Raw genomic sequence first — 10,905 nt, 5'->3', positions numbered from 1 at the left:
AGTAGAAACCACACACTGTACTGTATCTTTCTCAGTCTGTAATATATACACACATTCACATCCCCAGCCCTGGCAAAAGTGTTTTCTGTTCACTCACCGAGGGTCTGTGTGTGGTAGCGCCTCTTCCTCTCTTCCTCGTCTTTGCCCTGTGCTCAGCACACAGAGTTGTCTCGTCTCGGCAGAGGCTCTGTCCTATCTTTAAACCTCAGGCTTGTGTCGGCCACATTTGCAGATGGAGCGCAGACGGAGCGGGAGGGGGGCAAGGAAGGAAGGTGGAGGAGAGAGAGAGAGAGAGAGAGAGAGAGAGAGAGAGAGAGAGAGAGAGAGAGAGAAGGTCACTCCATGACCCCTCACTCTGAGCAAATGCACAAAGCAAATGCACAAAGAGAAAAGAGGACAGAAGAGAATGAGACAGTGACAGTGACAGAGGGAGAGAGAGAGAGAGAGAGGGAGAGAGAGAGAGAGGGAGAGAGAGAGATAGAGATAGAGATACTCTATTACATTAGTAGCACACTGTGGCCCTCTGCGCTAAGCTCCTTATAAAACGCTAACCTGATTTTAGGCCCAGAAATGAGAGTAGAGGAAAAAATAAAGCTCCAGTTGGAAAGAGGGCAGGCACGACTGCTGATATAATTGTTTACACATTACACCAGTTTGTTACAAGCCGACACTGTCACGGCTGCTAAGAAGGGAGTGTGTCTGCGTGTGCATGTGAGTGTCTAAAGGTGAAAGACAAAAAAGAAAGTCAATCATCAGCCAAAGAGTCTACCTGGAGGTATGCACCTTCGGGTGTCCAGCTACAAGGCCCAGTGTGACTGCACGATTGACGGGAAATGTAACGTAACTGATGTCATCTCAGCACAATAAATAGGAGCTGTGTATTTCCATGTCCGCACGTCACTGATCCAGTGCTTTTGCATTCATGGTCCAGCAGGTGACCACTTTGGCCAAGGCCTCACTGAAAGAAATACTGCTCACATTTACACTTGAGTAAGGAAACAAAGACTCCCCTGTTAATAAGAATCAGCCAGTCAGTGTTGTAGGAATACATTGAACTGTCTAAATATGCATGTGGGAAGGAAGGGGTGGCAGCACTATCTAGGCCACTGGGCTCCTCCAGTCAGTGGAAAGGAGGAGGGGAGGTGGAAAGCAAGCACACCTCAGTATTCACACTCTTGGGTCTGGATGCTTGCTGAACAGCTTGTGTGTGTGTGGAGCTCTAGGCTCATCATCACCTCTCAGAGTAAAACCTCAGCCATGACATCTGGATTACATGCAGCGTTCCACACCAACCATGTAACTGACCAGTGGCATAACTACGGTACAGTGTCTAGACTCTAGTCAATATGACTACCTACCTAGTCATATTGAATTATCCCATTCAGTTATGTGCTTCATGTTGTCTATGAAGTCATCTGCACACATCAAGGACAATATGGGCATGCAAGCTTAGATGATCTTCTAATGTGATTGCAACTGATACTGTATCCTGTATGAACCAACTGTGCATTCAGATTGATGTCTAATCGGTGCATACCTGATGATGTATGGGCCATACTGTGAAATGTATGCATTAGACAGTGTCTTCTCTGTAGGCTTTGTCCAGGAACAAACACTATGGTAGAGAAATGGGTTGTGATTTTTTTCTGGTTTATGTGTTTTCTGATGGATTATAATTCCTTCCTCTCTGAGCCCAGATGAGGACTGTACATATCGAGATTAAGGCCGAATAGATAGATAATCCGATCACTGCGCTGTCTGAACTCATGCAGGCAACCAGATATTTTCCCTGTGAAGATCACACACAACGGAACACAGACATCTCGTCTCTCATCACCTTCTGCTTTCACAAAAACTAGAACATTCTGGATATTTATGGTGATAATATATTTGAATTATGGTGATAATATATTTGAATTATGTAATTATCAGGTTGTATCTTAACTATTGTAAGGTAATATACATCAAGAGCGATGCGAATATACGGCACGAAATTGCGATGCGGGTTTTGACCCACCTGTCAATCACAGCCACAGATGTGTACACGTCGGAAGCAAATTTCTGACAAATCGACCCTGGTTTCGAAAAAATAAACACCGCAATAACGCTCAGCGAAACTTCGCCGTTGGTATTGGACGGTTGCATTGACTGATATAGGTTCGGAAAATATTATTGACGTGCGAATTAATCGCACGAAAGAAACGCTCCTGATGTGTAAGGACCATCGTTGAATCTGAGTGTCACTTAGGGCTCTTCAGACATAATAGTAGACAGTAGTTAAGTAATAACTGCTCATGGTCCATCATCTGGTTATAGGCCCTGCAGCACAAGTAGGCTGTGTAACATGGGAGTAATGGACTGTGTGTGACAGCATAGGACGACAAGATGTCTCATTATCAAAATGGGTGGCTATGATCTAATAATGCATTTGTAAGTGAAAATGTATTAAGGTATCTAAAAAAACATAGGCATCCATAGGCATCCTTTTTTTTAAACAAACATGGTGAAATAAATTGATATTTCATCTTGATATTCTATTGTAGCCTAATTTGATAGGGAAAAGCTAGTCACCGGTAATTCATAGAAATCCAATGTTATTGGGTTAAATACAGTGGTTGGCCTAATCTGTGATGGACCATATTTTTTACATAGCCTTCCCAACATTGTATGCAACATAATAAGGTAAAGGTCAAGCTTAATTAATAGTGAAAAATATGTAAATAAAACACAAACACTGTGAAACCATAAAAACACTTTCCCCAAAAGGTGTAATGTAATTGATAATTTAATAAAAAATTGGCAAACATACTGTACTTCCACCAGATGGCGTCATGTGCTTGCTATGTCTTTCTAAAGAACATTAGCCTATCCATAAATACATGAAACCATTAAGCCATAGAGCCACCAGTTTATAAATAGACCAGCATCAGATTTAAAGTAAAAAGTTAGATGCATACTACTGACATAAACTAATCATGGCAATTTTTAAAATATTAATGTTGTTTATATATAGCAAAGATCCACATTCTTCTTACGTCAGCAAACAAAGAATCGTGTCGTAAAATGCACCTCTCAACATATGACAAAAAGCATGTTGTATAGACCACACACACAAAAAGTGCTTCCCATATAAATTACGGTACTCGGTTATGCAGGTGTTCCCAACAAAGACAATCACATACTACATGTATGTTAAGGCACATACTATGTTAAGACTGGAAGACAAGGTGAGAAAGGATTCATGTATCTCATAGTGTCTTGGTGTGTTTTGTGTGAAAAATATCTACAGTGGTCTCCTGGCACTGCCTCAGGTCATAGTCACAGTATCCAATGGAGAAACGGCCCTGGGGGACAGAATGAACACTGCTTACACACAGTTGTCAATTCTGTCAGGTCATAATTATGGTAATTCAGTAAGATCCAGAGGCCTATACCACGAACCAAGATTTGTGGCTTAGCGAGGTAACTTCAGGTTTAATCCTGGGTTTGCCATGCTACGACGCTAGTTCACTTCTTCCCGAGATAGATTTTCATGGCAACTTATGCTGCACGGCTAACCTGGTCTGGAGCAGGTTAAATTCAGAGGATAAGATCAAAACCCATGAAGACCCACCTTCTGACCAATCAGCTCTCTGGAAACAGCGAGTCACCATTCATATAGGATCCCCATATGAAAAATAGATTGCATTCAAATGAAAATCACAAAAGAAAAAGAACATTACGGGCTCCTGTTGGATTAATCAAGGACTGAAATGTTGCACTTGTTGTACATAATTAAATTAAATTAATTAAATTAATGTTTTTATATGTATTAATTTGTAAGCAGGTGACATGGGCAGTAGCCAGCCGCTTCTTTTCACCTGACGGGAAGCTTCACCGGTAGGACATAGCACGTGGGAGGATCACGCCATTCCAACGAGTTCCCCTCCCTCCGAACAGGCGCCCCGAACGACCAGAGGAGGCACCACTTCAGCGACCAGGATATTGCATGTTTTGGTGAGGGGTTCCTATATGAAGGAAACCCCCAGAGCCTATATTTCTAACGTTAAATCTATGATCTAAATAGGCCTACGGATTTTGGAAATTTAGACTGAGATTACATATTACTTCTACTCGCAAAAAAGACATGCAGGTTTTATTGAGTATAAGCTGCTGTAGGTCCGTGGAAGCAGAAACCGCAGCAGAAATCAACTGACTGATGTGAATAAAAGTGGTAACTTTAGACAGTCCTTCAGTAACAGAATCATATCTAATGCAGACTTTGATTCTGACATCCAGTAAAGCTCTGCTAATTAATACACTTTGATGTGCGCTTTCAATGAATGAGGAAATAGGCGTGTCTGACGCTGTAAAATCCGGAGCTGTCCATATTGCATTGTGATTGGTACGCCTCTTTCGTGGGCACGAGCTCCTGTTCACGAGCATTTTCATGTGCATGAGCTCAGAGCTGGACAGGGAAATCCTAAATTGGCAGACTCAGCTGATAACCATCGTCGTGGTATCGTTTAGCTTGATTGCAATGACCTGGTTAAGTCAAACCAGATCAAGGGGACAGATCCTGGATCTGTTTATGCTCCATTCGTGGTATGGGCCCATGGTCATTCTGACACTGAAGACAACAGAAGAATGAATACTAACTGTTCATATTTATGATGCCCTACCTTAGGTTTCTTGAAGTAATCCAGCCCTCTTCCTATCTTGATGATCCAGCCATTGTCAAACCTAAAAAGACATAATATTAGGCTCACGACAATGAAATAATGCCATAAGCATGAAGCAATATAAAACACTACTCTATACGCCAGGAAGATCTAAATTCCAAAATGAGATACCACCCATCTGAAAAAAGTTATGGTTATTCTTCCATTATTTTGTATGTAAAAACAAATCAACAAAATGATTGCTGCCATAAAGTAAAGAACACAATAGGTTATTGGTAACGTTCTAAGTATTGATTTAATAGTTATATTTAGGTGATAGAATTTGGGCGATAGAATCATCTGTACTTTTGAAACACTGACAGATGGAAGAAGGGACACCTGCACACTGTCTTCACTTGCTCAACAGGAATTTAATACACAACGTTTCGGTACAAGACCTTTTTCAACTTGAGTCTTGTACCTGAATGTGTATTAAATTCCTGTTGAGCAAAGTAAAGACAGGGTGCGGGTGTCCCTTCTTGCCTTAAGTGCATCTACTCCACCTACACACCTGCCTACAAGACTTCTCAGTCAGGTGTGCACGAGACTTTGAATGATCAGAAATACTGACGGATGACCTTCAGGTTGTAAAATATTCCCAAAATGCAGTGCAGTGTTTTGGAACGTAATGCTTGTGTCTGTCAGTGCAGCCGCACCTGATCTCCCTGTCATGGATAGTGGAGGAGTACTGCAGCTCCAGAGAGACTCCCTGCGCCTGGAGACTCCGCTTCACCTCAGCTAGAGCGCCGGTCTGCTGCACGTTGTCCCCCTGCAGCACACGACAAATGCTAGTGAAACAATGGTAGAAACTCACAGCCTACATCACAGCCTACATTACACCGTTTGACCCGAGCAGAGAAAATGCCTGTCGTGAGCAGTTTGATAGCTTACTTCATCCTGTGAAGTGAGCAGGTGGATCCTTTTCACTTTGCAGGAAGCTTTCAACAGCATCTCACAGAACCGCAGGAAGTTGTACAACTGTAGGAGGACATGTGTGTGTGGGTAAGTTCACTACAATTTAACTTGGTGTTGAAAGTCTAAGTGTCAGGCTAATAATTAGAATCCTAATTGCAAACTGTAGTGTGATCCTTCATTCACATAGCAGGCAAATCATTTGAAGAATATATCATGCATAATAAAATGTCAATAACTTTATTTATATGGCATTTTTCAAAGCAAAGTTACAACGTGCTTTGTAGAGACAGGGATGTAAAACAGAGGTAACTAGAGACCATCTTGCGATGGGATCACACCAGCCGCAAAGCCCGCGACTTAAAACTAACGTGGGCCAGAGGCGTAACTCGGCCTTCATTTTGATGTCAACTACACACCTGTAAAGTTTTTGTGACTTCATCTTGCACGGTTTTGATGTTATTATCGCATTTGCAAAATCTGTCCATACACAGGCAGACATATAAACACATGGAAAAGTACTCAAAACCGCTTCTGTGGTAGTTCCCGCTACAAAAGGTGTCTCCAGGACCACATTTTGCCATGATGACACACACACACACACACATACTCACAAGGTGAAAACAATACCAGCCATGTCACGGCTGGTAAGAAATTCAGGCAATGGCCAGAATACAAATTTAAGCTAAAAACAATTTGAGTAAAGCCAAATAAAAGCAGAGACCAAAGTGAAAGAAAAGAGCGATAAAAGCACACAAGGTGAGTGAAATAAAAGGTCTTACCTGGTGGATGTGTCGTATGTACGGGTCTTCCACCCAGACCTCTGTGAGTGTGCTGCTGATGTATGGCTTGAACAGAGCCTCATAGCTGTAACCGGTAGCATCCTCTGCTATTCTCATCTGCTCATGGTACTTCCCATCTGGTAGAACAGGAAAAACAGAGAAATAAAAATTAGTATTGGAGCACAAAGAGGCAAGACAAAATGCAGCAACAAAAACAGGGTTGGAGCAATTCATGAATGAATGGTGGTAAATTCCAATCACGTAAATTCCTGGAGTTGGAATTGCACCCAGGTCTAAGGAAACAGAATTGGAATTGAATTGAGACAGGATGGCTTGACTCACTAAGCATTAGAAGTGAATCACATACCAGTTATACAAATCAAATACATTCAATCATGTAATAATTTATGTATTGCCATTACATGTTATGCATCAAACACCATCTCAGAGTCAGTCAATAGTATAGCCTCGGACTTACTTCAGAGTCAGTCAATAGTATAGCCTCGGACTTACTTCACCTGTCTGTAACTCGAAACCCACATTTTATAATGTATACCTGATCTGTGCAGTAAAGCTCAATGTGCAATAACTGCTAAATACTGCAATTTGTGCAATAATAATTGAAATACTTATCCACACTGCTACTTATGTTAAATTTACTAACTGGAACTTAATGCACCTTACTTTCATTATTGCTATTGTTATTTAATCACACTGCTGTATATAATGTAATATTAGGTACCCACCTTACCAGTTATTTTGTTCTTTTTTTCCTTTTTTACTGTTGCTTTTCTTTTCCTTATCTATTGTTTGCTTGTTTCCTTTCTCTTGTTTCTGTTATATTGTATGCTTTGTACAGATTATTATTAATATTGGTTTTCTGAGGTAGAGACCCTGTATAAGCCCATCTAGGGTTTCCTGTCTCTACCCCCACATTATTTTTGTTTTCATTTTGTCTGTTTCTTTTTTATATTTGCAAATGAAAAAAATAAAATTCTCACTTTTTGATCAAGATTATATGAGAAGGCACATTGGCTGACACTTTACTGTATATACATTATTTATATTTTATTTCATTGAACTAAATGAATCTTCCTGAAATTCCAATTCAATTCCACTTCCGTTTCCTGTGGGGTTTCTTTTTCAAATTACAATGCCTCCGTTGAATTGGAATTTAGATGAGTTAATTCCTGAATTGATCCCAACCCTGAGTGAAATCACACACCCCAGTCCTAAACAGAACATAAATAGCTTACACTACCTTCTTTCAGTTGGTTCACATGCACTTTGATCTGCTCGGCCCTATCCATGTAGCCCTTTATCTTCGCCCTGTAGTGAACTTTCTTTGAGTCATCCTTCACTGCTGTTGACAGAAGAAAATGCCACAGCCACATGAATAAGAAGCAGAACTGTCTTCATATAAACTGTGTGTGTGTGTCTCGTCATACCTTTCAACGCATCCATAAGCAATTGGATGCCCTCCTGGTAACAGACTAGGGACTCTTGGAAGCGGGAGCTCTGGTCCAGCTCCACTGCCCGCTTGAGAACAGAGACAGCAGAAGCCTCCATCCCCGACACATGGTTCTGTGTCATTATCCTGTCCGCCTTACCTCACAGTGTCTACTACTATTAGAAAACTAGCTGGGCATTCATGCTTAGCTGTTCGAAGTAACTCGCATAAAACTTAACAGACGAGACGTTTTATTCGCGTACTGTGATGTATTGTGAGACTGTACTTCCTTGGTTGAGACGTAGGTGCGCCCCAAAAATAGTCCCTGAAGAAACGCATGAAAGGACTGTCAGAGAACCTGGTGACGCGAGGTTACTGTCAGACAGGTACAATTTAAAAACGAAAAGCGTATAAAGTAAATACATTTTATCACACTTTGAAAATCTAGATATTTCTTTATTATGTATTTTTTATCTGCAATAAGTGAAGTTAGTAGTAAGCAAATGAACACGAATGCCCTTTAGGAACCAAGTTAAGCAACATCATTCAGATCGGTAGAACTTACATGTTACTCGCGTCGCGCACACTTCCGTTAAAGACAAATGTCATAACACAAACGTGAAGAGCGTCTATTTCGTCGTCATTACAGCATATTTATGGCATTTGTAGTTGTAGATTAGGATAATATGATAGTGATTAAGCTCGCTCTATGTTTTTAATAGTCTTTAATTAGATTCGTGCTCAAATAGCCGGTGCTGGCCTGACTGGTTAACCTTGGCGTGCATGCCTGTAGACTCGGAGTGGATTAGCAGGTTACCACAACAAAAAGAAACATGTCAGTTGTGTGTCGCAGTTTCATTACTGCATCAGTTAAGGTAAGAGAATAGCTGTGTTTTTGTCGTTTCTTTGTCAGACAAATGCTCTGTGCTGCTGTTTTCTTAGCTAACGTACCAAAGAGCTTGTTGTGCAGTAATTACTAACCCCACTGAAAATCTGATTTGCACAAGTTGCTATACTGTCATGATATCAGTTTAGATTTAAAAATGGTAACATTTAATATCGTCAGTAAATTGGGATGTACAGGGCGCTTTGTGTCTGTGCATCAGGACACATTGTGCTTTCAGGTTTGTGTCATTACCGTTTGTGTTTCCAGATCCTGGCAGAAGCCACACTGTCGCCTTGCCCATGGTTTGTGTCGCAACGTAGCCTATTTACCAAATCACGAATCCCAAAAGAGGTATGTGATCTGACAGAGTATTCGAGTCCAGTATGTCTCCTGCCTTGTTTGATATCTAATCTACTTTACAGGGCAGCATTTATTCAACTTTAATAACATGTTCACTCTGCTTTTAGCGTTCAGTGGCTCTCCGTTTGTCTTCACAGCTTTTTGTTGAGAGATCTAAAGAACATGAGAAGTACAGCGGTGACCCAGAGCAGCCTCATAAACTGCACATAGTGACACGGGTCAAAAGTACCATGCGAAGACCATACTGGGAGAAAGACATGGTGAAGCGCCTGGGGCTTGAAAAAGTAAGGCTTTTGCTGCATTCAGAGCGCCATAACCACACACTTATACTGTAACACAAGACCATCCACAGTGTAGAGATTTGCAAGTGTCCTGTGCCTGATAAGGCTCACTCAGCGCCTGTTCCATCAGAGAATTCCCCATTCATTTTCTCCATAGACATTTAGAAAAATCCTTATATAGAGTTTAAAGCCTGGAACCAAGCCAACCAGTGACCTACTGAATCGTGAGTGACCATAAAACATTTCACTTGGTGCAAAAATAACATAAGAACCGTGAAAAGAAGTGGTTTTATCCCCCCCCCCCCTCGTTTTTATTTTTACTCCAAGCGAAATGTTTTATGGTCACTCACGATTTAGTAGGTCGCTGGTTGGCTTGGTTCCAGGCTTAAACCTCGTTATATAAGGATGGCAGCACTGTCCTCCAGGATAACAAAAGGTCACCAGTGCTTTGTCAGGGGTTTGAAAAGCATGGTGATTGTAAAATATTGTTTGATGTTTTCTACTACCATTATTCAGAGTAGAAACAAGAAGTAGATGTAATTGGCATTATAATGTTGACCTCTAACTGGGATATTGCACTCTTGACAGCAACAAAACCTTTGACTGCCATGTTGTTTCCACTAACCACACCTTGTGTTTTCTCTTGAGGTAGATCTCCATTCTACATTCATGGTCACCTTCTGCACTGTCACCCATTCATTACTTTTTTCCTTGCTTCTCTCTTTGTTACGTATCCAGGCACATGTTCCTGTAATTCACAAAAACACACCCTCAGTCAATAACCAGCTGAAGATGGTCAAGCATCTTGTAAGGTAAGATTACAGTACAAAAGGTAATACAGCTATCTTAAAGTAATGTCACAAGTCCCTGTAATTCATCAAAGCACACCCTCAAAGAAAAGCTGAAATTGACCACGCACCTAGAGATAAGATTACAGTAGTATGAGCAGTTATACTGCTATTATTGTTTAATACTAATAATAGTCAGTTGACTCATCATTGATCAGCCATTTAATGAGACAATTTGTACAATCATGCTGATCTCCTTGCCTTTGTATCCGTTTCTTTCCTGCCTCATTCAGGATCCAGCCACTGAAGACTCCCTACGGACTCCCTGCTGAAGAAGACATGGCTGACACCTACATCAACAGCCATGGAGAGCTGATTGTGCGTCGCCTCCTCAAACCTGTAGACCCCAAGGCTATTGAGTCTTAGTTCTGTTTTGTATCTTCTTGCTTACGTGTACAAGCAGATCATGAGCGCCATAGCTACCAGTTCTGATTCCACTACACTGAGAACATGCTGTGGCATAAAAAGACAGAATTTAAGTTGGTCTTATGCAGTGGGGTTTGAGTTATAACATTTCACCCCAAATAGATGTGAAGTTATCAATCTTTATCACATCATTCAGTAAACCAGGCCCCTTATTGCCTTAACATGTGATGAGGGAATGTTTTTCTATCCACTTTATTTTGTCTATGTATTCCTTAATAAATGTTTACTTGAATACCTAGCCTACTTTTCCAGACATATAC

At 41.0% G+C, this 10,905-nt stretch overlaps 2 protein-coding genes across 2 annotated transcripts; one reads left to right on the top strand and one right to left on the bottom strand.

Annotated features, from left to right (window-relative positions):
* Positions 1–2,779: 2,779 nt before the first annotated feature.
* On the bottom strand, positions 2,780–8,122 carry mitd1 (MIT, microtubule interacting and transport, domain containing 1). Its single transcript, XM_083639400.1, has 7 exons — positions 7,843–8,122; positions 7,656–7,757; positions 6,395–6,531; positions 5,592–5,678; positions 5,357–5,469; positions 4,662–4,722; positions 2,780–3,344 (listed from the first exon to the last, which is right to left on the bottom strand). The coding sequence occupies exons 1-7, from the start codon at positions 7,985–7,987 to the stop codon at positions 3,249–3,251; spliced, it is 741 nt and encodes a 246-aa protein (XP_083495526.1). The 5' UTR covers positions 7,988–8,122; the 3' UTR covers positions 2,780–3,248.
* Positions 8,123–8,454: 332 nt separating this feature from the next.
* On the top strand, positions 8,455–10,870 carry mrpl30 (mitochondrial ribosomal protein L30). Its single transcript, XM_083639044.1, has 5 exons — positions 8,455–8,719; positions 8,998–9,081; positions 9,228–9,374; positions 10,110–10,183; positions 10,453–10,870. The coding sequence occupies exons 1-5, from the start codon at positions 8,678–8,680 to the stop codon at positions 10,583–10,585; spliced, it is 480 nt and encodes a 159-aa protein (XP_083495170.1). The 5' UTR covers positions 8,455–8,677; the 3' UTR covers positions 10,586–10,870.
* Positions 10,871–10,905: the final 35 nt, after the last annotated feature.

This window comes from Poromitra crassiceps (genome assembly GCF_964638095.1).
Source record: "Poromitra crassiceps genome assembly, chromosome: 6".
Taxonomy (NCBI): domain Eukaryota; kingdom Metazoa; phylum Chordata; class Actinopteri; order Beryciformes; family Melamphaidae; genus Poromitra; species Poromitra crassiceps.
This window is presented reverse-complemented; position numbering and strand designations above follow the sequence as displayed.

Coding starts and splice junctions, on each gene's coding strand:
- mitd1 (XM_083639400.1), bottom strand. CDS start 7,987: ATGACACAGAACCATGTGTCGGGGATGGAGGCTTCTGCTGTCTCTGTT. Junction 5,470..5,591: donor TGCTCACTTCACAGGATGAA/GTAAGCTATCAA, acceptor CGTGTGCTGCAG/GGGGACAACGTGCAGCAGAC. Junction 3,345..4,661: donor ATTACTTCAAGAAACCTAAG/GTAGGGCATCAT, acceptor TCTGTCCCCCAG/GGCCGTTTCTCCATTGGATA.
- mrpl30 (XM_083639044.1), top strand. CDS start 8,678: ATGTCAGTTGTGTGTCGCAGTTTCATTACTGCATCAGTTAAG. Junction 8,720..8,997: donor TCATTACTGCATCAGTTAAG/GTAAGAGAATAG, acceptor TTGTGTTTCCAG/ATCCTGGCAGAAGCCACACT. Junction 10,184..10,452: donor ATGGTCAAGCATCTTGTAAG/GTAAGATTACAG, acceptor TGCCTCATTCAG/GATCCAGCCACTGAAGACTC.